Source organism: Convolutriloba macropyga, chromosome 2 (assembly GCF_964194025.1).
Source record: "Convolutriloba macropyga chromosome 2, txConMacr16.3, whole genome shotgun sequence".
In the NCBI taxonomy this organism is placed as follows: Eukaryota; Metazoa; Xenacoelomorpha; order Acoela; family Convolutidae; genus Convolutriloba; species Convolutriloba macropyga.
The window spans coordinates 68,450,767-68,475,159 of record NC_134469.1 but is presented as its reverse complement, the minus strand read 5'-3'; the positions used below and the strand labels follow the sequence as shown (position 1 = coordinate 68,475,159).

Here is a 24,393-nt window from a genome sequence, read left to right as displayed (position 1 = left end):
GATAAAAAAAATGTCTTTTTTTAAAAATACTAAAGTCAGTGGGCAAAAAATTTCGAGTGATCTTGATGACATCAGTGGTTTTTCTCTTAGCTATTGTAGTGATGTATTAAATGACTTCCTGGCAAATGCTTTCTACAAAAGTGTGCAAGCAGGCATTTCTGGAATTTTTTAAAACAGCAAAAGTTTTCCCTCTCTTTAAAAATGGGGCAACGGATGACTTTAACAATTACCGTCCAATTAGTTTACTATCATCCTTGCGCAAGTGTTATGAAAAGCTAATATATCGACGACTTCTCAATTTTGGTAGCAAACATAGCCTGATAAGAAGTGAACAATATGATTTTTGACCTATACATTTCTGCAGCACTGCTGTTCTTCGCTATACCAAAAATTAGAAGGTTAATTTTGTGTAAAAACATAGGCTTGGCCTGCTTTGTTGATCTTCAAAAAAACTTTCGACACCGTGAATCAAGATATTTTATTACTGAAGCTGGAACATTATGGTATCAGAGGCAATGCGTTATGTTGGTTTAAAAATTTTTTGGTGGACATTAATCAATACGTTGCAACTATCTTGGGTTCATCAGATTTTCATAATTTTCATTATGGTGTCCCTCAAAGATTCGGGCTGGGTCGTCTTTTGTTTTTTGTTTTACATTAACGATCTGCCCTCTAGTTGCTATTATTCAACTGTTTGTCTTTTTGCGGATGATACAACAGTGTTTTTCTCATCGCGAACATCTTCTGATGTCCAAAAGTTTTTAATTGATTTGATTAGGCTTAAGGAATGGTTCGATTAAAATAGGTTGTCAGTGAACGGAAGCAAGTGCGAACTTGTCAATTGTGGAAGTTATCATGACTAAAACATTTCTGTATTTGGATATCCTCTGAAATGGCAAAATAGCGTAAAATATCTTGGTGTTTTAATTGACAAAAAAACGGATTTCACAAATCACATCAGTCATGTAGTTAAAAAATTGAACCGTTTTAGCGGATTGATTTATCTCAGTCAAACATTCTTGTCAAAAACCAGCTGCACAAGTTTTATCGAAGTAACGTTGAACCAAAAATGCGTTATGCTATTATTTTTTATGATGCGACAACAAAGACCAACTTAAACAAGATATTATTGGCTCAGAAAAGCCTTGTTATGGAAATTTTTTTGTAGGAATTTCAATGATAGTATATCCGCAAATTTACATTCCAAAAAATAAACACTGTGTTTGAATTTTATTTCGTGAAAATATTCAAAGAAGTTTTTCAGCAAATTAGGGGTGGCTCTCAACTTTTTTGTCACACATATTTTTTGACAAAAGAGTTTCTCGTACTAGGAGTGGCTTCAAAGGTTTAGTAAAAACATCAAAAGTTAAATCCCTATTACACGGAAAATCTCTAGAGAATCGGATTAAAACAGCCTACAATTATTTCCTAGAAAATGATCTTATACCAACTAATATAAAAAAAGTTGTCAACATTTCAGTTTAAAAATTTTTTCCGTAGATTTTCTGATAACTACATATTTGAAAATGCCTGCCTGCATGAACTTTTCTTTTGACTGTTCTTAAGGATCTCAGAATTTTAAAAGGCTATTGTGCCTTATTTGAGATTCTTGTTGATGAAAAAACTGATTTTGTATTTTTAAAACTGATTGCTGCTTATGATTCATCAAAGAAATTGGAATTATGAAACTTGAACATTTGAAAAAATATCTGCTAGCGACCAGGGTTTGTGGTATATTTTGATGCCCCTATCGAATCTGAGACTTTGATTGAAAAGCACATGTTAAGAAATTCATTTTACCAAACTGATTTTCCCCCTTTGAATGATAAGAATTAATTAAGGATTCTTCATCGCTACAAAATACTGTGAATAGCTTTTGTTCAAAGTTTAATATCAGTTGTTTATGCTTAGAAAAAGACTATGGTTACTCCGAAACTTCCATAGGACCACCAATACTTTCTTTGATGTATGATTATAGTTTTGAGAATGATTATAGTTATTGATTAGTTAAAATAGCGTTGATTACTTGATTTGTTACTATAGCTTTGACAATGATTATAGTCATTGATTAGTTAATAAGCGTGTTTAGCTGTCTCGTTAATACTATTATTGGTTTTAATTGTCAGCAATCGACAATTCAAAAACAAGCTACTTTTGTCACGCCGACTTTTCAATTTGATAGAACTTTGATAAATAATAATAAATTGTTCTCGAGTAGGATGTACACTTGTTTGCAACACATATGGTATAAATTATGTACCAAAATAGCAAATCTACTCGACAGGTCATCAATAGGTCCAAAAGTTCCTAGTCTAGCGATGACCAGTACCATTTAAAGCATAAAATGGAGTCTGGATTAATTCAAAATCAAGTTTATTTTGAAATAACTGGAAAATAATGATTTATGACTTTCGTTCGTTTATTGTTCCGACCCCTCTTGAGGGGGGAGGAACTATATACTCAAATGGTTTTTTTTGTTCAGTCAATTTTCGCAGATCGATATATTAATCGTAGTGAGTTGAGACTGGTATCATAAGAAAGCTCGTCCAGCGTAGAAATTGGAATCAGAAAGATTTTTTGAATTTTCCTTTTCTACAGGTAGTTATAGGGGCTTAAACTTCTGAGAAAAGTAGAGTGATTTCACGTTGTTTTTATTCACATTTTCCGAAATGTTTGCCTAAATTTTCGTCAATTTTGCCAAAATTTGTTAAATTTTTAAGAATAGTGCCGTTGATTTTTTTAAAAGACAAACAAGCATTGTTGATTATTCTGATTTAATTTTTTTTGGTCAAAAACTCTGAATAAATATTTCAAAATTCAGACTTTTTCCTCAAAAACAGCACGAAATAAGCTCCTTTAGTCCACTTTGATTAAATTTGCCGGCATTAAACTACCAAACAACACTAATACAATTTTTGTAGACTCAGAAGGGGGCTATTCGTACTTCAACTTCCGCTGAGAGTGCTCTGTAATTAATACTTTGCAGTTTTTTGCTAACTTTACTCCTTGATTATCAAAAATGCAGAACTTATTTTTGAGTTTTCAACTAACAAATTATCTACATCTACAAAATTTGAAAAATCAATTGTTCCCAACAGACAATAAGCATTAGCAGGGCTAGTTTTGGGCCAATCTTTGACTGTTACAATAGAAAAAGAATTCGGATTGTAATCAGTCGGTCTTTTTTTGAAAAAAGACTCTTTTTTAATAAAAAAGAACAGAACATATCAAATCTAAGCTTAGAAGTGGTAGGTCAAATTGGCTTCCTAAGCAGCTCCAAACAAATGCAATTAGGTTTTAACTTGAAAGTTTATGATCGTTTAGACTTTAAAAAAAATTGATTTTTAAATAAATAATAGCTTAATTAAATTTTCCCTCTCTTTTCTTAATTTGGTCATCTTAGTATCAGCAAAGAAAGAATGCTTCTTCATTCTATTGACTTAAAAATTAGTCTCAATTGCGGCTTTAAGCCTGAAGTTATTGTTTTCTGGCTTTGATACTACTAGATTTCAGATTTTTTTTGTTTTTAGATATTTGCCAAATTTCAAGTTCTCTAGTCACATTATCGCATTATTGACGGTTCCTATATCACATTATTAGCGTTCAACATAAAACAAAATTGAACACATTAAAATCATTAAAATCTTGAAAGATATAGATTATCGTTTTAACGGCCTCGAGCGTTCTTTCTTGAAGAAATTAATTGAATTTTTTAATTTTGTCTTTAACTGTCAATTTTACTTTGTCGTTTCGGTCGTATAAAATTTCCTGTATAAAGATAGGTTTCTCTGGTTTTTTATTGAAAAATAGATGAGCCAATATTCTGATGTGAGTAGATAGCTGATGGCTTTCATGACTTTGAATACAATCGTTTTCCAAAACTAAAAAAAGCTTTTTAACTTCGCAAGTTTGTTCTTTTTGTTACCTAATCTCGTTAATTACGGGTCAAATATACAATTATGAGTGTCAAGGGAAGGTGTCAAAATGCATTGATGTGCCAAAATCTGTTTTTCTTCGACACCGGTTTTTCACAAAAAAGTAATTTAATTTGATTTTTGTCATATTTTACGTTCTTTTTGTAGACGCAAGACATATTCTGGATAATTGCAATTCTCAAAAGCTTCCTTTGGATGAATAAACGACCCTATTTAATTATTTCGTTTTGTAATTAATGTCTTTCATGACTTTGGATATAATTTTGTTTCGAAAAAAGTCAAAATTATTACATACTTTTGCCAATTTCTCTTTTTTTCTACTTGTTACCTAGCCTCACTAATAAATGGCCACAAACCGCATTATCGTTGTTTGAAGAAGGCGCAAGGGCATATATTTTGGGAGCCAAAATAGTGCTTGACGGTTTTGACAGCGTTTTCTGGCAAGTTTCATTTGAGTTTTTGATTGTTGTTTTTTTGTTGTTCTTTTTAGCCGCTTAAAAAAAATGAATAAGGACAAGTCCTAATGCCCTTCTATAGACGCATTGGTAGTAGTAAACTATTGAGATATTTTTCTTGATTTCTAATGGTTTTCATCACTTTGAAGTTAATTGTTTTAAAAAAAATAAGCGATTTCTTCAACTGAACTGTTTTTGTTCTTTTTTGCCTAATTGTTACCAAACTTTTTTATGGACTTTATATCTTTTCTGGTCACTTTTATGTTATTCTTTTAGTTTTAGATTTATCTGACTGTATGTTGACTTTGCTATTAAATTTTTTTTTTAAAACGGACATAAAGTTTTTGATGTAATTAATGTTTGTTGTTCTTGTTGTTGTTTGATTTCGCTGTTCGTCTTGACTCGCTTTCTTAATATTGGCATATCACAGCAATTTATTGCTTCAATTTTTACTCCACTGAGTAATTTGCTTTGAAGGCTATCTTATCGTTCATATACAATTTTTTCGAAAAATACTTGATCTTTTTTGGATTTTTTGGGGTTCCCAAAAAATAATTTTTTGGTTTTTTTATCTGTTCTCTATTTGGTAGACAATTATGCCAAAATTGTGGATGAACGGGGTCGGAACCTTATGTGCCATCGCACATTACCGAGCCGCCTTGTTTTTTATGCAAGTTATAGTAATAAACGCTCTTAATGAACTAGTTGTTTGACAACAATGGTGTTATGAGTGTTATGAGTGGACAATCTAAAATAGCACACTTTTAACAATCACAGTTTTTCCTAGGCCCAAAATGAAAAATTGTGTTGAGCAACGAAAATTAAAAAATTTAATTGCAGATGATATGACTGACCGATTGCACTCAATGCTTTTATGTTTTTTGTCATTTTGACTAACTATTCTACTCTGGTTTTTTAACTTCAAAAAACCAGAAGAAAAGAAAGTCTGGTTACTGGAGCTACTTCAGTTACCTATAAAACTGTTGGAAACGTAGAAAAAGTTTTCGAGACGACACGATTTTATTACGAAATATAAGTTGTTGAACCTTGTAGGCGTGTTCAGATGTCAAAAATTGCTTAATCGTTCAATTTTTTGTGTTGAATCGAAACTCGTTCAATCACTCGAAAACATTTAAAATTATCATTTTTCAATCATCAAAGAGAAAAGATTTAAGTCATCGATTGAAATAATAGCTTGCTTAGCTTTCTCTTTAAAACTACTATTACAATTAATTGTGCTACTATTACAATAGCCAACTAATTTTGCTTAAAAGTCTTTTGAATTTGACCTATAAGATTCTGCACTCGATTAAAATGACAAAAGAAATCTGGGTTAATTCTATTCAACACACTCAGTGAAGTAGTTGTTTGGCAAGAGCGGTTTTAAAATAACGAGACAATGGAAAACATTAGAAAAAAATACTTAAAATGAGAGCAATTAGTTGTTCCGGTCCAATTTAGTGGGGGGAGGAGGAGGAGGAGGAGGAGGAGGAGGAGGAGGAGGAGGAGGAGGAGGAGGAGGAGGAGGAGGAGGAGGAGGAGGAGGAGGAGGAGGAGGAGGAGGAGGAGGAGGAGGAGGAGGAGGAGGAGGAGGAGGAGGAGGAGGAGGAGGAGGAGGAGGAGGAGGAGGAGGAGGAGGAGGAGGAGGAGGAGGAGGAGGAGGAGGAGGAGGAGGAGGAGGAGGAGGAGGAGGAGGAGGAGGAGGAGGAGGAGGAGGAGGAGGAGGAGGAGGAGGAGGAGGAGGAGGAGGAGGAACTGTATACTCAAATGTTTTTATTTCTTCGGTCAATTTTGGTCCAATTATATATTCATCGTAGAGGGCTGTGAGTGGTATCATTAGAAAGCCCGTCCAGCGTAGAGTATATAACTAAAAAGCTTTTTTAAAATTTAGTCTTTTCCACTGAACTATCGAGGTTTAAATTTTTGTGAGAAATTATTCACAATTTTTTTGTAATTTTCAAATTTAACGTATATTTAGGCAGTTTTTGCCAATTTGGCTTATAATTATGTTCAAATTGGTAACAAAAGTTGGTAACGGTAATGTTGGTTTTACCTCTAAGACAAGAAGAGTGTTGTCGAATTGTTTGATTCAATTATTTGGCTAAGATTTTTGCTAATTTTTTTTCAAAATTAAGCCGTTTTTTCATCGAAAATGGCATGAAATAATTTTCTTAAGCCCAATTTGTTCACATTTCCGAATAAACACATCTACAAACTAATGACAAAAATTTTGATGACTCAAAACAAGCCTATTTTAACCTGTGCTTCCTTTATTTGGTACAATAACGTGTTCCTACTGGACGGACGGCAAGGGTAAGTCTAGATTAGCTGTAATCATTGTTTTTTTAAATTATCAGGCATTCAGATTGCGAGAAAACAATGATTTCTTAAAAACCTTTTCCCATTTTGCTTTTTTGGCTTGTTTACGTTCATTAAGTGAAAAAACCCAATGAAATGAGAGGTACCATTGATTTTTAAAGGATTCTCATTCAGTTGAAGTTTTATGATCAATTTGACTCCCTAAAACATACTTTTCAAAATAAGTAAGGGCCTATTGAGCATTGCCACTTTTTAATTTTCGGTCAATATGTAGGTTACGATCAACAGCGACAAGTCACATCGTCTTTCTAATGGACTGCAATATAATACTTACGACTGTTTTACGTTTTCAGCAATGGTTTTCCTGCTTAGATGCTACGAGTTTTCGCAAAAATTAAATTTTGATTGTTGGACATTTTACAAACTATGAGATTCTTCTTCTTGTCTTGTCACACCTTTGGCAGGTCATATATCGCATTATATGCGCTCACAAAAATGCAAAATCGGACATATCAGCTTTTCAGTGAATAGATTGTAGTTTTAGCTGGTTCGACACCGCCTTCTACGAGAAATTAAAAGAATTCTTTAAATTATTTAATTGTTGTTCTCACTGTACTCATATAATCTTTTCCAGAAGATTGCAAGTCTTAGCAGTTGCCTTTGGATGAACAAAGAATCCTCTTTCTTGATTTCAGTTCCAAGCTAAATTTCTAATGACTCTGAAATTATGTTTTTTAACAATAAGTACTATTTTTCATATTTTCCTTCTGCTGTTTTTTTGTCTAATTTTAACATAGTCTCAAAAAATATAGGTGGCATTTTACGGCATTGATGTTGAAAAAGCGAGACAGAAAACAAATGAAGTTTTTAGTGCATTGACTTTTGTTTTAACTGCTTTGGTACCGGTTTTTTACGCAAAAAAATGATTTGATATTTTTAAAATTATTTTTATTTTTTGTCCATTGACTGAAATATGATCAACCAAAACTACGTTTATGAAAAAAATTTTTAATCAGTTCATAGCTATTGTGTTAATGACTTTGAAATAAATTGTTTTAAAAAAGGTTTTCTTAACTTTTCCATCTCCTTTTCTTTTTTATACTACTTGTAACCTAGTCCCATTCTCGTTATTCAAAGTTCACGTAAAAATATTGGTTTCAAGGGATAGTTGTAAATATTTAATTTCTTATAAACTAGATTATGGTTTTAGCGGCTTAGATACCATTTTTTTGCGAAATTTATTGCATTAATTTCGTCTGAACTTAACGTTTGTTTTTGTAGACATACAACACTTTTTGGATAGTGACGGTGCAAATTTCTTCATATTAAGATTTTATTGGTTAAAGATGTGAAGTTTTTCTTTGAATTGTTTGCAAAAAAACTTCTTATTTTTCCTTTTTACTATTTTTCACTACTGGTTACCTAGTTTCTTTATCGAGGAATAACATCTCTCATTATTGTTTTTGACAGAAGGCGCAATAAAATTTATCTTATATTTTAGGGATTAGATTACGGTTTTAACGGCTTCGACATAGTTTTCTTACAAAATTTTTTTAACCTTTCTTTTGTCTGACTGTGTCGTTCGTTTTTGTAGATGTCCCCCAAATCTTAGATAAAAGCCGTTCTCAGTATCTTCTTGATTTTAAATGTGAATGAACATTAACTTAAAAAGGGAGTTCAATTGATATCTAATGGTATTCATTATTTCAAATTATTTGTTGTCCAAAAGTTATATTTAAAATTTGCCGTTTTGTTCTTTTTTATCTATTTGTTACTCGGTCTCGTTAGTGACTGGTTCTACTTTTTCTATTAACAAACATTTAGTGATTTTTTTGTTTAGTTTTTATTTGATTCTGTTTTGACTTTCTTAGCATGTAGTTTTTTTAAAAAAAACAATATAGACAATGAGTTTTGGATATAAATCTTTGTTTTTTTGTTTGTCTTGTCTCGTAGTCCTAATAATGACAGTTCTCATTGGCCTCCCAGTAATGTGGCATTAAGTATTTTTAAACAAGATTTGAGTTGGAAGTAGTTTTTTTATTCATACGCCGACTAGTTTTGAACAAAATTTTCATCTTTTAAAATTTTTTCACTCCCTAATTTGGTAGATAATGCAGACAAAAGTGTGGATGAGCTGTTGGAATGTCGTGTGCAAATGCACATTGCCTAGCCTCTTCGTTTCGTTGAAGTTTCAATCCTGCCTGTGATAGGAAGAACGCAAACAAAAAGTTGGACACAATTGCTGGACCATTTTGCAGAACCATTTTCGCGGTCCTTGTTCAAACTTGAAAACACGAAATGCAGATATTAAAAAATATTTTTTGGCGAAGCATGTTTGCTAGGATCCAAAATAGCCAAAACAAATGATTAGCAAATAATTATCAATAACTCATTCAAAATGTCAAGAGTGTCGAGTCGATTTTATTGCTCTTTTTTTATTTCCAAGTTTATAACAGAAGACAATAAACAACATATATATCTGATTGTGTAGGTGTGTTTGTAGGAGCATGCGGTGAAATCACAAAAGTTCTCCATATTTCACCGCTAAAGTATATAATTTCCCCGCTTAACATAGCGGTGAAATTACATTTTTTAGCAATGCATTGTGATTAATTTTTGTAAATTCACCACTTACTCTAGCGGTGAGTTTACATAATTTCTCAGCATTCAAAACATTCCACTACAAAACTATTTACAAAATTTGTGGAGTAAGAACCAACTTTTAACCGCTTATATTACCTACTTTTCCGATTTTTCCTCGGCCCGGGTATCTCTGAAAATTTTCATAATTATTTATTTTTTTGTGTTCAATCAAAACATGCTCAAACCCTCAAAAACATTGTAGTTTATCATTACTCTTCCAACAATAAAATAACATATTGCTTCAATTTCTCAAGAGTCGGGAAAGGATGCTTCACAATGCATCTCCAAAGCCCTTTACTCTTCTTTATAAATATTGAACTGATCGAATAGTTGAATTTTTCTCCGCTTTCTTTGTGAAATGTAACATTTGCAAATTGTGCATACCTCCTCGACAAGAGTTTTTATAAACAAGATTACAAGTTTAAAAAAAACAAATTGGACCAAAAATCAGCCACAGAAATGAAAGTTATTTAAATCTACCTTTCAACATTTGGAGAATTTGAAAAAGATAATTATTAAGTTATAAGTTTTCGAAAAGCGATAAATAGGGTGGAGTTTGGTCAGTAGGCATAAAGCAGAACAATAGCTTGCATTTTTCTTTGCCAATAATATATTTTTTGATGAAATAGTGATGCAAATTTCAGAAAGCCAGAAAGCAATAAGTTCCATAGAGCCATAAGTTATAGAAACGGCGTTTTTTTACTATAGCAAAGTCAGTTCTTTAAAATAATTAAATTGAAAGTTAATCGACGCAAATAAAAGATGGTGATTTTAATCTGAGGAAAAACAAATGTAAGCTGCAGGATAACATTCAAGCAAAGCAATTGTAGCGATAAGACTTTTCCTAAGATTTTCAAAAATAATTTCAAGGTTTTTTTTTAAACAAGTAAATTGAAAATATAACCCAGGGGTTAAATAATACAAGTTTAAAATTATATAAACAAAATCAGTACAATGTTAAAAATCAAAATTAGTGGTTCCGTTTTCTTAAGGTAAAAATAACTTTTGAAGCCACCAACGTTCCTTTCCAACGGTACAAGTTTGAATTGTTGGAGCAGATGCTGTTTTAACATGCGTTTAAACTTTGATTTTGATCTGATAGTCCGGACATCACGCGGAAGTTAATTCCACTTTTGGATGCTTCTTTTTTGTATTGATCGACTGCTCGACCTTAAGAGAATTAGCTGTTCAGTTCTGTTGTTTTTTCTTACTAAGACATTACCACTTAGACAAAAACTCTCAGTGCCGTGTGTTTTCAATAATGAAATATCATTCCTAAGTTTTGAAACACTCATCTGGCTTATTAAAAGTTCTCAGGCAAAATGTCAGATTTTACTAAGAGATCTGTACATCTCTCAAACTTTTTTCTCATATAGCAAACTTTAATAGCCCAATTGATTTGTCGATTAATTCGCTGCATTGCAGAGAAATTCAAGTTCTGAAAAAATAGTAGAGCACTGAATGTTAAATGAGAAAGGACTAGGGATTTGAATAGCATCAATCGTGTTTCCAAAGGTAACTGATAACGTAAAAGTTATATGGATCTAATCGCTGTGGCCTTATTTGATAGGACTTTGTTGAGTTGTACATGAAAATTTAGTTTAGAATCAATTATTATTCCCAAGTATCTGCAGTGACTTTGTGGTTTAATTTCTTGTCCCCAAAAAACTTTTGGAGACGCAAAGAAGTTCAGTTTTACCGATATTCATGGTTAATTTGTATTGCTTTAGATAATTATCTGTTTTCTCCAGTATTTCAGAAACACATTTTTCCAGTTCGATGACATTGCTTCTGCTAAAATGGAAACTTGTGTCATCAGCGAATTGTATTATGTCGAAGTTTCCTTGTACCTTTTCTCGAAAATCATTAATATAGAGAAGAAAAACGAGTGGCCCTAAAACCGTTCCCTGTGGAGCACCATGATTTGTTTCCAACCATTCTGAGTAAACATCGTTTATTTTAACACACCGCTGTCTGTTTTTAAGAAATGAAGCAAATAATTCAACTGCACTCTCTGAAAAACCGTAAGTTTCAATTTTTTTGAGAAAAATTTCGTGCGATATTGAATTAAATGCTTTAGCTAGATCAATAAAAACAGCAACTGAAATTTTTAGGTTATCATAGTTTTCTTGTAATGCTTCGATTAAGTGTAAAATCGCATCTGTAGAAGACTTATGTTTTTGAAATCCAAACTGTGTACCGTTCAAAATTTTTTCTTTTTGTATAAATTCGTTAACCTGATTGAGAAGTATACGCTCAAAGAGTTTTGCAAACATTGGAGTAATTGAGATAGGCCTTTAGTTCTCGCAAATTTTTACGTCCCCTTTTTTGTAGACCGGACTAATGAAAGCAATTTTTAAATTTTCCGGGAAAATATTTTGACTAATGCATGTGTTAAAAACAAATTGCAAATGGGTTCCGATTGGAAGCTTTGCTGCCTTGATTGCCCAAGCATTAAAAACTCCTGGACCCGGAGACTTATTGTTGTCGAGTGAATCGATGGCATCATATAGTTCCTTTAGTGTAACTGTTCTGAAGCAAAACTTTTCCCTAACTTCTATGCGAGAAATATTTGGAGCGCTCACATATTGTCCATTGTATAAGCCTAGTTTTTGAAAACTTCTATTGAGACAATTTGCAATATCAAGTTCATTTTCTACTTCTGTTTCACCGTCGACTAGTTTGTCTATAACGAGACACTCCATTTCTTTGCCAATTCTTTTTTTTGATGAAACTCCATTGTTCTTTACTTGTTGGTAGTTCTTTGAAAAATTGTTTGCAAAACTCGTTTTGGGCTGTTTTTAAACGCCTATTAACTAAATTTCTTTGATATTTGAAAATGGTATGCGCTTGCTCCGATGGGTTATTTTTCCAGATATTAAAAAGTCTATGTTCATATACAGAAAGTCTATGTTTTAACTTTGATAAACAAAACTTAAACAGAGTCCTGTATATTTGTGTACCTTATATTGTTTAAATAAAAGCATTGAAGAGTTCGAGAGAAATTCATTGTATAATCGGTATTATCTCAACTTCCCCGGCTCTGCTCCCAATGAATTCCATCGATGTGCCATAAAATTTGTAAAGAATTCTACAAATGCATGGCTGAAAGGTAGTCTTTTCCAAAACCCATCGATGGATCATAGTTATTTCATGAAATTGCAGAATTCGTTATTGATGAGCATTTCAAGCATGATTGGATTACTCGGAGCATTTTTTGGTTGTTCTGACTTTCGTTCAAACAACAGACATAATTTAACCATTTTGGATTCCACTGAAAAATGCATTTTGTCTACAAATCTAACTTTTAAGTCTAAACTTGAAGCTTTTAAACTATCGCTATCAACGCAAAAGTACAAATCCATATCCCCCAGCACTTTAATAGCAAGATTGTATCCATTTTTAGGCGCTAAAAACAATAAATCACAGTAGTCTTTGATTAAGAGAACTTTGTTGAAATAACATTACCTGGAAAAAATACGCTGAGATCATTTCGGGAACAAGAAATATTCTTAACTTGCTAGCGGTTATTATCAAATTTGTATAAAAAACATTTTATCTGAATTGTAAAAAAAAGATAAATCGCGCATAATTCTTTGAGCGAATGAATGAAAACGTTTAATCAACCAATTTTTATGAACCAAATGAGCCATTTCTGATCATACTTTACATAAAGTACACAATTTGCAGTCACTGTATTAGCTATTGGAAAAACTGAAAACAAAATTCCAACGCAAACCAGAACACCTATTTGTGAATCAAAACAAGCAAGACGGACTACGATGGGCAAAAAGCAGGTACGGTCTGACGCAAAAAAAACCATTTCTACTGATAAATATTTAAAAAAATCTTCAAAGTAAGATTAACTTAAACTTCTGTATTTGCATGTAAGTGAATACTTCGTCAATTATGTCGATAGGAAATTATTTTTCTCTCGGTAAACGAAGGCGCATGAACAATTATTGCTTTCTAAGTTGAAAAGGGGTTCGAGTTTTGTTCTTTGTTTCTGCTATCACCATTTGTGAGTATTTTGATTTTCAACAGTCTGCTCGAAAATCAATAACTGATCTCTGCCAAATGTCAGTACCAACACCCGCAGTTTCTGCCCTGGTTAACTGTAATGACAGAACTCAAATTTTAAAATCTGGAAACATCCGAGCTCAGCGTTGCTTTTAGAAAATGACGGAGTTTTCAATATTTTCATACTTAATTAAATTTTAATATTTTGCTAATTTCTCGAATGATTTCCGCATTTATTCACTCGTGTTTTAAGAATCTTTCAATATTTGAATCCGCATGACATTAGCGTACCGGATATCTCGGAGTAACAATGAATATGTCCTCTACAACTATGCGTATGCAAATGATTTTATTTCTTATTCTTTTTAAAACAAGTAAATTGAAAATATAACCCAGGGGTGAAATATTACAAGTTTAAAAAGTTATATACAAAATTAGTACAATGTTAATAATCAAAAACAGTGGTTGCGTTTTTTAATGGTAAAAATAACTTTCGAAGCCACAAGCGTTCCCTTCCAACGGTACAAATTTGAATTGATGGAGCAGAAGCTGTTTTAACATGCGTTTAAACTGTGAGCGTTATCTGATAATCCGGACTTCACACGGAAGTTTATTCCATTGTTTGACGCTTCTTCTTTGTATTGATCGATTGCTCGACCTTAGAAAATTTAGTTGTTCAGTTCTGTTGTTTTTCTTACTAAGACACTACCACTTGAAAAAAAACTCTCAGTGCCGTCTGATTTCAATAATGAATTATCATTCCTAAGTTATTAAACACTCATCTGACTAACTAAAAGCTCTGCAGGCAAAATGTCAGATTTTACATAAAAAAACTCCAGATCTCTCAATAGATCTCTCTTTTTTTCATATAGCAAATTTTAAATGCCCAATTGATTTCTCGATTAATTCGCTGCATTGCAGAGAAATTCAAGTTGTGAAAAAAATAGAGCACTGAAAGTTAAATGAGAAAGGCCTGGGGATTCGAATAGCATCAATCGTGCTTTCAGAGGCAACTGATAATGTATAAGGTATATGGATCTAATCGCTGTGGCCATATCTGATAGGACTTTGTTAAGTTGTACTGGAAAGTTTGATTTAGAATCAATCATTATATCCAAGTATCTGCAGTGACTATGTGGCCTAATTTCTTGTCCCTGAAGAACGATTGAATCAAAATTAATATTTTCTTTCGAGACGCAAAGAAGTTCAGTTTTACCGGTACTCATGGTTAATTTGTTTTTCTTTAGAAAAACATGTTTTCACCAGTATTTCAAAAACATATTTTTTTGGTTCGGCGACATTGTTTCTGCTAAAATGGAAACTTGTGTCATCAGAAAATTGAATTTTGTTGAAGTTTTTTTTGAAAATTGTCTCGAAAATCTTTCATGTGGAGAAGAAAAACTAGTGGCCATAAAATCGTTCCCTGTAGAACACCATGATTAGTTTCCAACCATTTTGAGTAAACGTCATTTATCTTGACACACTGTTGTCAGTTTTTAAAGAAATGAAGCAAATAAATCGAATACAGTGTCTGAAAAACAGGACGCTTCAACCATTTTGAGAAATATTTCCGTTCGATGTTGAATTAAATCTTGTAGCCATATCAATAAAAACAACAGCTGAAATTTTTAGTTAGTTAGTTTGAAGTTAGTTTTCTTGTAATAGCTTCATAATAGTTTTAATCTTTTTAATAGTTTTCTTCTAAAGCTTCGATCAATTGTAAAACAGCATCTGTAGAAAACTTATGTTTTTGAAATCCAAACTGTGTACCGTTCAAAAATTTTTTCTTTTTGTAAAAATCCGTTAACCTAATTGAGAGGTATACGCTCAAAGAGTTTCGCAAACATTGGAGTAATAGAGATATGCCTATTGTTCTCCACAAGTTTTCACCTCCCTTTTTTGTAGACCGCACTCATTGAAGGCTTTAAACTTTCTGGGAATATTTTGAATAATGCATGTGTTAAAAACAAACTGCAAATGCGTTCTGATTGCAATTTTTTTTTGATTGAAAATGACTGGACTAGGAAACTTTTTGTTCTCGATTGAATCAATTGCATCATAGAGTTCCTTTAGTGTGACTGTTTTGAGGCAAAACTTTTCCCTAACCTCTATGCGAGAAATAATTGGAGCGCTCGCATTTTTTCCATTGCATAAGCTTAACTTTTGAAAACTTCAATTGATACAGTTCGCAATATCAAGTTCATTTTCTACTTCTCTTTCACCATCGATTAGTTTGTCTATAAAAAGACACTCCCTTTCTTTGTCATTTGTTTTCTTGATCAAACTCAATTGTTCTCTCCTTGTTGGTAAGTCATTGAAAAATTGTCTACAGAACTCGTTTTGGGCTGTTTTTAAACACCTATTAACCAAATATCTCTCAGATTTGAAGCTTGCATGCACTTGCTCCGATGGGTAGTTTTTCAAGAAGTTAAAAAGTCTATGTTTTTCCGTGATTTCTCCTCTCAGCTCTTTTGTTAGCCAACTTTTTTCAGCAGTTTTTTTTTGGGTGAAAACCTTTTTTACGTGGGAAGTGCAACTCTAGAGTAATAGTGAAAACATTTATGAAAACATTGTGCATGCTATTTCCATCTTCACATTTATGGTACTCCATCAGTTGTTCCACATGAAGTTACTCCTGTCCTGATTTGAATGACCAAGGCTTAATTAAATTGCATCGAACCTTTTTTTGTTTCCAATTATAAAACTTTGCTTCCTAGTTTTAGTTTCAAAAAGTAAACTAATAGTAAACGAAACAATCAAGTGATCCATTTCAATTGATGGGGGAAAATCTGAACCTCTTGAATTTGGTTTTTGCTGGAAAACCCATGATCGATTTGTGTTACGCCTTGGCTGGTGGCTCGTGTTGGTTTTTCTTTGTTTAATGAAGTCAGTCAAGAATTACTTGCAAACTCATGCCATAAAACCTATTTTCTTTTGTAGAAATAATTTAAGATTAAAATCGCCTAAAAGCAAAACTTCGTCAGCAATTGAGGTTGCCGAGAAAGATTCTGGTGTTAATTCATCAAAAAAATAGTTTCCCAAATTTTCATTTGGACACTGCGAAGCATTAAATGAGATTTTGTTAAGCGAAAGCTCAGATATTTCTACCCATAAAGACTCAAAAAAGCTTTTATTGATAACATTTAGATCATTTCGCTGTTTTGAAGTTATGTCGCTGGGAACACAGATGGCAACACCCCACTCTTATTTACTCCTGCCTTTGATTACCTTAATTTTGAATTCAATTTGTCTTTCGGATTCAAAAAAACTCTGGATAAAAATCTGTTTCATTCAACCATGAGTCAGTTAGGATCATTAGTGTGTTTTGAGTTAAATTTGTCAAAAATTCAGCGAAAAAGTGATATTTGTTTTTAAACTGCGTGCATTGAAGAGGCAAATGTTTAGATTTTTGCAATGCTCTGAAACTATGACTATCATCATTTGACTGTTTCATTATTCACGAATGTGAGAAAACGTACCAGGATTCATATGAAATCACCACTTAAGAGCAAGCGCTTAAAGTGTAAAATAGAACAATTTTGCAAACATTCAAAAAACGAAAAAGCGGAACCTAATTTTTACATTATAATGATCATGAGTTTGGTGGTGTAACATAACCGAATATATAAACTTTTCATTTGAAGTGCCAAGTAAAAAGTAAAAAGTATCAGTTTGCAAATGCTCGTTTTGTGCTGACAAAAACCATAAACCACATACCAAGGGATTGATTGAAACGCTGAATTTGTCGCAATGCTATTCTGTTTTGTCATACAGTAATAATATGCTGTTGATAATAGTTCCGAATACTCTTGACAATTTTTTGTACTCCAGCCAAATTCAAACGAACACCATCTTTAGATATTTCCAATGTTGTGATGTTGCAGTTCAAAACCTCTACTTTTGTGCGTTTAAATGTTCCATTTAACTCCAAAGCAATATTTCCCTGTGGCCTATTGAAATCCTCAATTTCAATAGTATTCGATTCACGCGCAGAATAGCCATTTCCAACTTGTGGAATTTCAGAAAGTCGATTTCAGTGAGATTTCATTTTTTTGATTGCTTTTGTAATAGTTTCATATAATTGAGATGCTGAGGCCACCTCCGAAACATCCTTATCAATACTTTTATGGCAGGCATGAAAAATGAGTGATTGGCATTTTGCTCCCGACGAATACTGCGCGACTGTTTGTCCCAAATCAATAATGGTTGCAGAGGGATAAAAATTAATCACAGTATCATAATAAATATCAAATTGCTGTACTTTTTTGTATATGCTGTCAGAAATTATAAGATAAATAGTGTTTCTGCTAATAAATTTTGGGGGAAAAAAATGGTTAAAACGGCTCAAAAAACTGGTCGAATTTTGAACATTGTGACCCATTAAGTTTTCCAATAGCGAACTGTTCTGGTCCCGTAAATACCCGACTTCCGGTTAAAATTGATCAATCTTTCGACAATGGTACATGTTTGCATTATCTTTCATATCTATCTGCTGCTTTTGTTTTTCAATAACATGTTTTTGTTCTGAGATTGTTGAGCTTGTTTGTCGATTATTTGTCTCTGTTCTTGTATGATTTCTTTTTTTTGCTTTAACTGTTCTCGCATGTCCTCAATGGTTGTTGTAAGTCTTGAAAGCTCAGTACTCAATTCACTTTTATTCTGCTGAGGCGTTTTTAATCAAAAGTTTGGTTGGAATTCAATTCAAGCAGCGAATTGCATTTACCAACTGTTCTGACTGTTGGTTTTTCCTAAGTGAGATCGGAATCTAAGCTTAGCACAATGGTGGCGCGCAATCCAAAAATGAAAACAGAGAATTGCATTTGCAACCACGTTACGGACAAACAATTCGATCTTAACTACGAACGATCGAATATCGCTACAATTCAAAATGTAGGTGCCAAAAAAGTGAAGTTGTCACTTTTCAAAATAAAAACTTTTTTAATTAAAAGGTTTCCCCTTCATTCAAATGTAATCCAAGTTAATGATGTGAAAAATATTTCTCAACAACTTCCAATGAGATTGAATATCGCAATTTTCACGACTAAATTCAAGCATCGGAAAATGTAAAACTCAGATCAAGAAACTGTAATATAAAAGAAATTATGAAGGCTGAAACGAAATAATTAACATAATAACTGTCTCATTGTTGCTCTATCGATGCTTGCTGCGGCTTAAATGAATCAGACTGTTAAAATAGCCCTCAATTCAACAAGGAGGCTCGGTAATGTGCGTTCGCACATGATGTTCCGACCCCGTTTTGATTTAATGCTCATCCAAGTTTTGATTTAATAGTCAACCAAACGAGAAAAGAAGGAAAAAGTTTAAAAAATCACACATTAGAGAGCCGAGACTCACCAATGAGAGTACTGGAGGGGACACACACAAAAACAAATAATAGCAAACTTCAATTACGACCAAAACTTAATGACTATATTTAAAAAACAAAAAATAACAAAATAAAAAAGGAATCCGAAAAACCCGATCTAAAATAATCAACCTGCACTTCATTAGATGTTCATTGGATACGATATAAGACCTCTCAATAATGCGACTCGGTGACAGGCAGACAAAGAAAAGCAAAAAGGACAAAGTTCTAAAATACGTTCCTCTTTTTGAAAGCAACCAAATTCAAATTGACTGAAACCAATTCGTATCAACTCGGCTCATTAAGAAGGCTAATTTACTTAATATTTGTCGTTAATCGTAATATGTCGAACGACTGCAAAAATAACAGCAAGAAAAAAAGAAAAATCAATTAAATTTAACACGAGCGCGATGCAGCAACGGTTGAACCGCAAGCTACTCATGGATAATATTAAACACCGTTAAGTTTGCATTTTTTCTAAGCCCATTGAGACCCTTCATCAGTGTGATAATTTTGAAAGGAAGCCAAAACCTCAGAATGAGCAAATATCCAAAAATCACACTTTTATTTTGAAAAAGCGTAGTACCAAAGCCAAGTAACAATTAGCTCAAAAATAAAACAATTATAACAACTGGATCTTGGTTTACTGGAAAGAGGACGCGACCTGTTGTTACAGAAACCAAGCAACAAAATTGAAAGAGAGAAAATAAAAGTGACAAAGCACAAAAAACCACTGATTTTTGTTTAAAAGAAATATTTTCAAAAGTTCAAACAAACCAATAGCTTTCATATTAAAACAATGACAGATCAATTTGCAATTGCTCAGAAATCCAGTTGTGCTAGTTATTATTGAGATCAAGTCATAGTACGACAAAAAACAGCAAGTACTGGCAGTACCCAAAAATATCACAAATAAATTATCAAAGCCACAGTGTTGAAGCCATTATATCTATAATACATTAAAAACCATTAAAATTTTTAAAGGGATTAAATGATTTGTCTTGCTCCCTTTCAATTTCAACTGGGTCTTCTAGGTAAAAGTTCTTTGGGGAAAAGACAACAAAAAGAATCAAAAACATTAATTAGTATCAAAATCTCGAAATTCTAATGAAAACACATTTCTAAGCTCTATAGACATCTGTCGAATTATAAACAACAGCAGAAATATTGTTCACAGCAACATAAAATTGACGAGCTTCGTAAAATTAAATTACTTGTTAAGGACAAAGAGAACAAGATATCAGTGATTAGCTTATGGTTTTAACGGCTAAGCATCCGTGACTTCCCAAAATTTATTAAGATTTTTTTGTTTTTTGCCTTTATTGTCGTTTTTTTTGTCGTCCTTCGGCAAATTGATGACAATCAAAATTTTTAATTGCTTCCACGGATGTTTAACTGAATCTAATTTGTGACTTCAGTTTATAGCTAACAGTTTTAAAGCCATTCAATTAATTTTAAAGAAAAAATTTTTGATATTCTCATTTTTGTTCTCTAAAGAAATAATTGAAAATCCTTAAAACCGTTATCTGTAAACTTAAATTGGGAAATAGATTAAGTTAAACCTTCGTGAGAGCAATCGAGTTCTTTGATTGTCATAAAGATTCCGAACGACAACAAAAAGATTGACATTTAGAGGTAAAAACAGAAAAAAAATCCTAATAACTTTTGGGAGAGCGCAGATGCGCAGCCGTTAACAAAACGGTTTATAGGCACAAAAAATATCGATAAATACAGGGCACTAGCTTTGATGATAGTTTAAATAACAAAATCAAACTTTTAAGGAACAAGATGTTGAAAAAAATCAGTTTTTGATCAGGAGGAACAAATTCATTGACATGCATAGAACCCATTATCATTTCTATTATATCTTATTTTTACGAGGAGCTCCTATATAAGGAAATTTTTACCAGTTTTTTGTTATTGGCCAATGACGATAACTCTTTTGAGCTGCATGACATTTTCTAGCTAAAAAGACACCAATTGACTCTTTGGAGCTTTTTCAGGTAGATTTTTTTTGAAATTTGGTTGTCCAAATACTATTCAATTATGTCCATAGAAACTGTTGACTGTACACTTTCTTTGTAATGACATGGATCTGTAAAAAAATTAAGCAATAACGCAGTTAAAATTATACAATGCAGATTGCGCACCAATTTTTTCTGAAGCATCAATGCTCATAAATCATATCTATCAATAATGGTAGCTTAAAAACTAGCAACGCGGAAGGATAAAATATAAAATACTATATTTAAAAAATCTTCCATCGAATTGTACAGTACAAAAATATTCCTGAGTAATACCAGCCACGATGAAGCCAAATGAGCGAGTTAGTTCACTCAGTTTATTGTTAAACAGTAATTGTTATCAAAATTTCCCTTCCAACAATCTGCATCCCAATTTCAATACCGCCAGTTTCGATATGTAATTCAAAAAATATCCTCATTAGTCGGCTGCTCATAGAGCAATTTGTTTCAGGGTATAATTATTGATCAATGCCAACGAAGGGAGGGTATATATTATGAATAATATATTGGATATGTTTCTCTGAATCTGCATTTTAGCTTCTGTAATCAGCATGCATTTTATTACAAGGCAGGGTTAATGAAGCAGAATTAAAACCAGTGTCGTCTGATGAACTTCACTGGGGTAGAAGTTCAAAAATCGCAGGAAAAATTCAAAAGTTCCCTAGAAAAAAGTCTAAAATTTTGTCTAAAAACGAGAAAAATTTGTTGAATAGTTAAAAATTTTGATAACAATTACGAGGAATGAGGAATTCTATACTAAGACCAGATTGATCACAGTTTTTATTATGTATGGATGTTTCCTCTCTCCCTCTCTCATGATCTGTTCTTTTTCTCTATCCCGTCTCCGTGGAAAAATAACTTAAGCCTATTTTGAAAGAGGTATGGGTAATTTAAAACAGCGAGCTCAGACATTAGATCGAGTGGGTAGTAATCGAAAGCATTAAAATTGGGACCCGTAGTCGAAAAACTCATTTTACTATTAGAATTCTTTTAACGAATTCGATTTAATTGACCCGATTTTATGTTTAATTTTGATATAAGCTCTTCCCCTCTATTGGGCTAAGCTCTTTTCAAAACGTACAAGTGGTTTATACAAAGAGCTGCGCCTGTATAGAATTCATGCTCTAATGATTTGAATATTGTTTAAAGAAATCAGGGATAATAATCTTTTCTTCAGGGATAATAATCTGATATGCTGCTACTGGATAGAACAACTTCCACAAGTGCTGCCTTCCTTCTGTATCAATTTATCCATCAACGGCTCAGGTCCCGTTCCAAAATCCAACTCAACACCCCGTCCGAAGTATGTCAGGACCCTCTGATGACACGCAACTTCAGCTGGCTCCTGCTCAATTATTTCACCATCCAATATAAAGGCACTTCTGTCATTCTCCGATTCTCCACCAAAATCAGACAAACGAGCTTTATTCACACGCATTGTTTCGACGAAGTCGTAGTCGTTTTTATCCGACTCGGCTTTACCCACTTCTTTCAGCATTTCTGTGACCTCTCCTCGTGTAACATCTCGCATAATGTGCATGTCCATGAGTCCGTTACTGAAACACCCGTAAATGGAAGCGCCCCGGGGCGACATTTCACATTTGCTTGTATGATTGTGAAATTGGATTCCGAAAATCTTGGGTTCATCCATTTCCACAAACTTTGCTTCGGGAACTTTCGGTTCTGAGTCACAGTTCGTACAGTTATGTTTGCACATGACCTTCTCATAAGGAGGCGATTCTGTTTTGGCAACTTGTACCGAACACCTGTACTTTTTCATTTTTATGATGTACTTCATAAAGGCTGCCGAGTATGCAAATGTTCCTGGCAGCCATTTCTTATAACCCTCTCCATCTCTAATCGCATCAGCGAAGAACCCGAAGCCAACTAGGGTCAAAGCGACACCTAGAACTTTATTCTCAGTACTCCTCACAGCCATTACATCCATTTTCTTGACATCTCCTAGCAGAATGTGAAGCAAAGCCGTTTCTTTGTCATCCGTTCCGTGCATTGAGTACGCTAATGTGTTCGCAGTGCCACAAGGAATAGTTGCAACTGCGGTCGAGTTTGGATTTATCGTTGAACTGTCTTCCTGATCCAGCATTCCTCGCACAACTTCGTTGAAGGTCCCGTCCCCACTGACAGAAATAACACCGTCCAAATTCGGGGAGGTTTTGGTGGTTCTGGCAACCTCAGTCGCATCCCCTTGGCATCTCGTCAAGTGGACCTCGTATTTGACGTCCACCATCTTCAGAACCGGTTCGATGTCTGTCGAGAAGTACTTTTTGGCTGTGTTATTTCCAGCCTTCGGGTTGATAATAAAGAGCAGATTTTTGGGGCGAAAACAGTTGGATAAGTAGTTGTTTATATGTTCTGTCCATTCAGCTAAAAGCCTCGACTTTTGCTGAAAAACAATTTGCAGATTGACAAACCGCCATGCAAACTTTTCGGCCCGGAACACAAAGTAACAGTTGAGTCGGGAATCGCCGTCTGATTTGAAAGCTATCAAGTCGCTGAGAGATTTGGTGAATGTGAGGTTTGTTGTTGCTGAGAAAGACACGCCTCCGGGGGTTGTCGGTTTGAAGGTCATTTGGTTGGAGGTCGCATCAAAGGTCACGTAAAAAGTAAAGGATTTGTAGAAACAAGTCGCAATATCATCCTCAGAAATTACAGTCGTTATGTGGGACGGACTAGATCGTTCCTCTTCGCCATCGTAACCTTTATTTTCCATAATTGCTCAATTATTCTACTTTAATTTAACACAGAGAACAAAACGTGCATCAATCTGTTCAAAAATTATACTTTTCTGTTTAAAATTCAATCCAATAATAGTACCAATAAAACTATGCATATGAAAATAGTGGCAAGCCTTGAAGATATTATAGTGAGTGAAGCGTTAAAAAGTAAAAGATAAACTCAAATTAACTTAGAAAGGTGAAACACTTTTCAATACGGTTACACGGGTTGATTTTATAAGAGAGAAAAACCATAAACAATAAAAGGACAAAATTCAAGCTTTAAAATTTGTGCATTCATTTTTATCATACTACGTTTCAAATGACACAGTGACAAAAACAAGCGCTTATTTTCTGTTTGTGTGCGCGGTTTAAAGCAAAAGAAAAGCATTCTATTTTTTTTTCAAATACAATATACGCTTATATACGCTTGTGTTCCAATTTCCCTTTCCCTCATATGTAAGGAAGAATAAGGAATAAAGAATGGAAAATTTTGTGTAAAATAAAATGTTCAGAAATAAGACAGCTCTGTAAACATTAATTAAGTAGCCATAAACAAATTTTATCAATTAACAATAGTTTCAAGTGTCTCGTGCACAGTCAAATGCCCAGTTAAACCCAAAACATCATAAGAAGGCTAATATCGGTTTAGGGGCAATGTTTCAAATCGCCATTTTTCACGATGTGCGGGTGTTCCACCTTTACTTTTAACTATGCGTGATGGTGGTGCTGCAATCGCACGTCAAAGAATCCAGCTATTCAGCCTGCTTCACTGACGAGAGTTTTGATGGTGCTTACAAAAAGCTGGTATAATAGTTTTTTTTGGTACGATATGCCTGGGATACCATTTGCCCACTTTTGTGACTCGTTAGCCGTTAAGAATTTTCGTAAAGTTTG

The 24,393-nt window shown here is 33.4% G+C and overlaps 2 protein-coding genes across 2 annotated transcripts in view; one reads left to right on the top strand and one right to left on the bottom strand.

The window, feature by feature from the left end:
* The window catches only part of LOC142334647 (small ubiquitin-related modifier 2-like), a 442,392-nt gene that overhangs the window by 93,465 nt on the left and 324,534 nt on the right, over positions 1-24,393 (top strand). The window lies entirely within an intron of this gene.
* On the bottom strand, positions 21,914-24,304 carry LOC142335421 (ceramide kinase-like). The gene has a single exon (XM_075383900.1). The coding sequence runs from the start codon at positions 23,490-23,492 to the stop codon at positions 21,960-21,962; it is 1,533 nt and encodes a 510-aa protein (XP_075240015.1). The 5' UTR covers positions 23,493-24,304; the 3' UTR covers positions 21,914-21,959.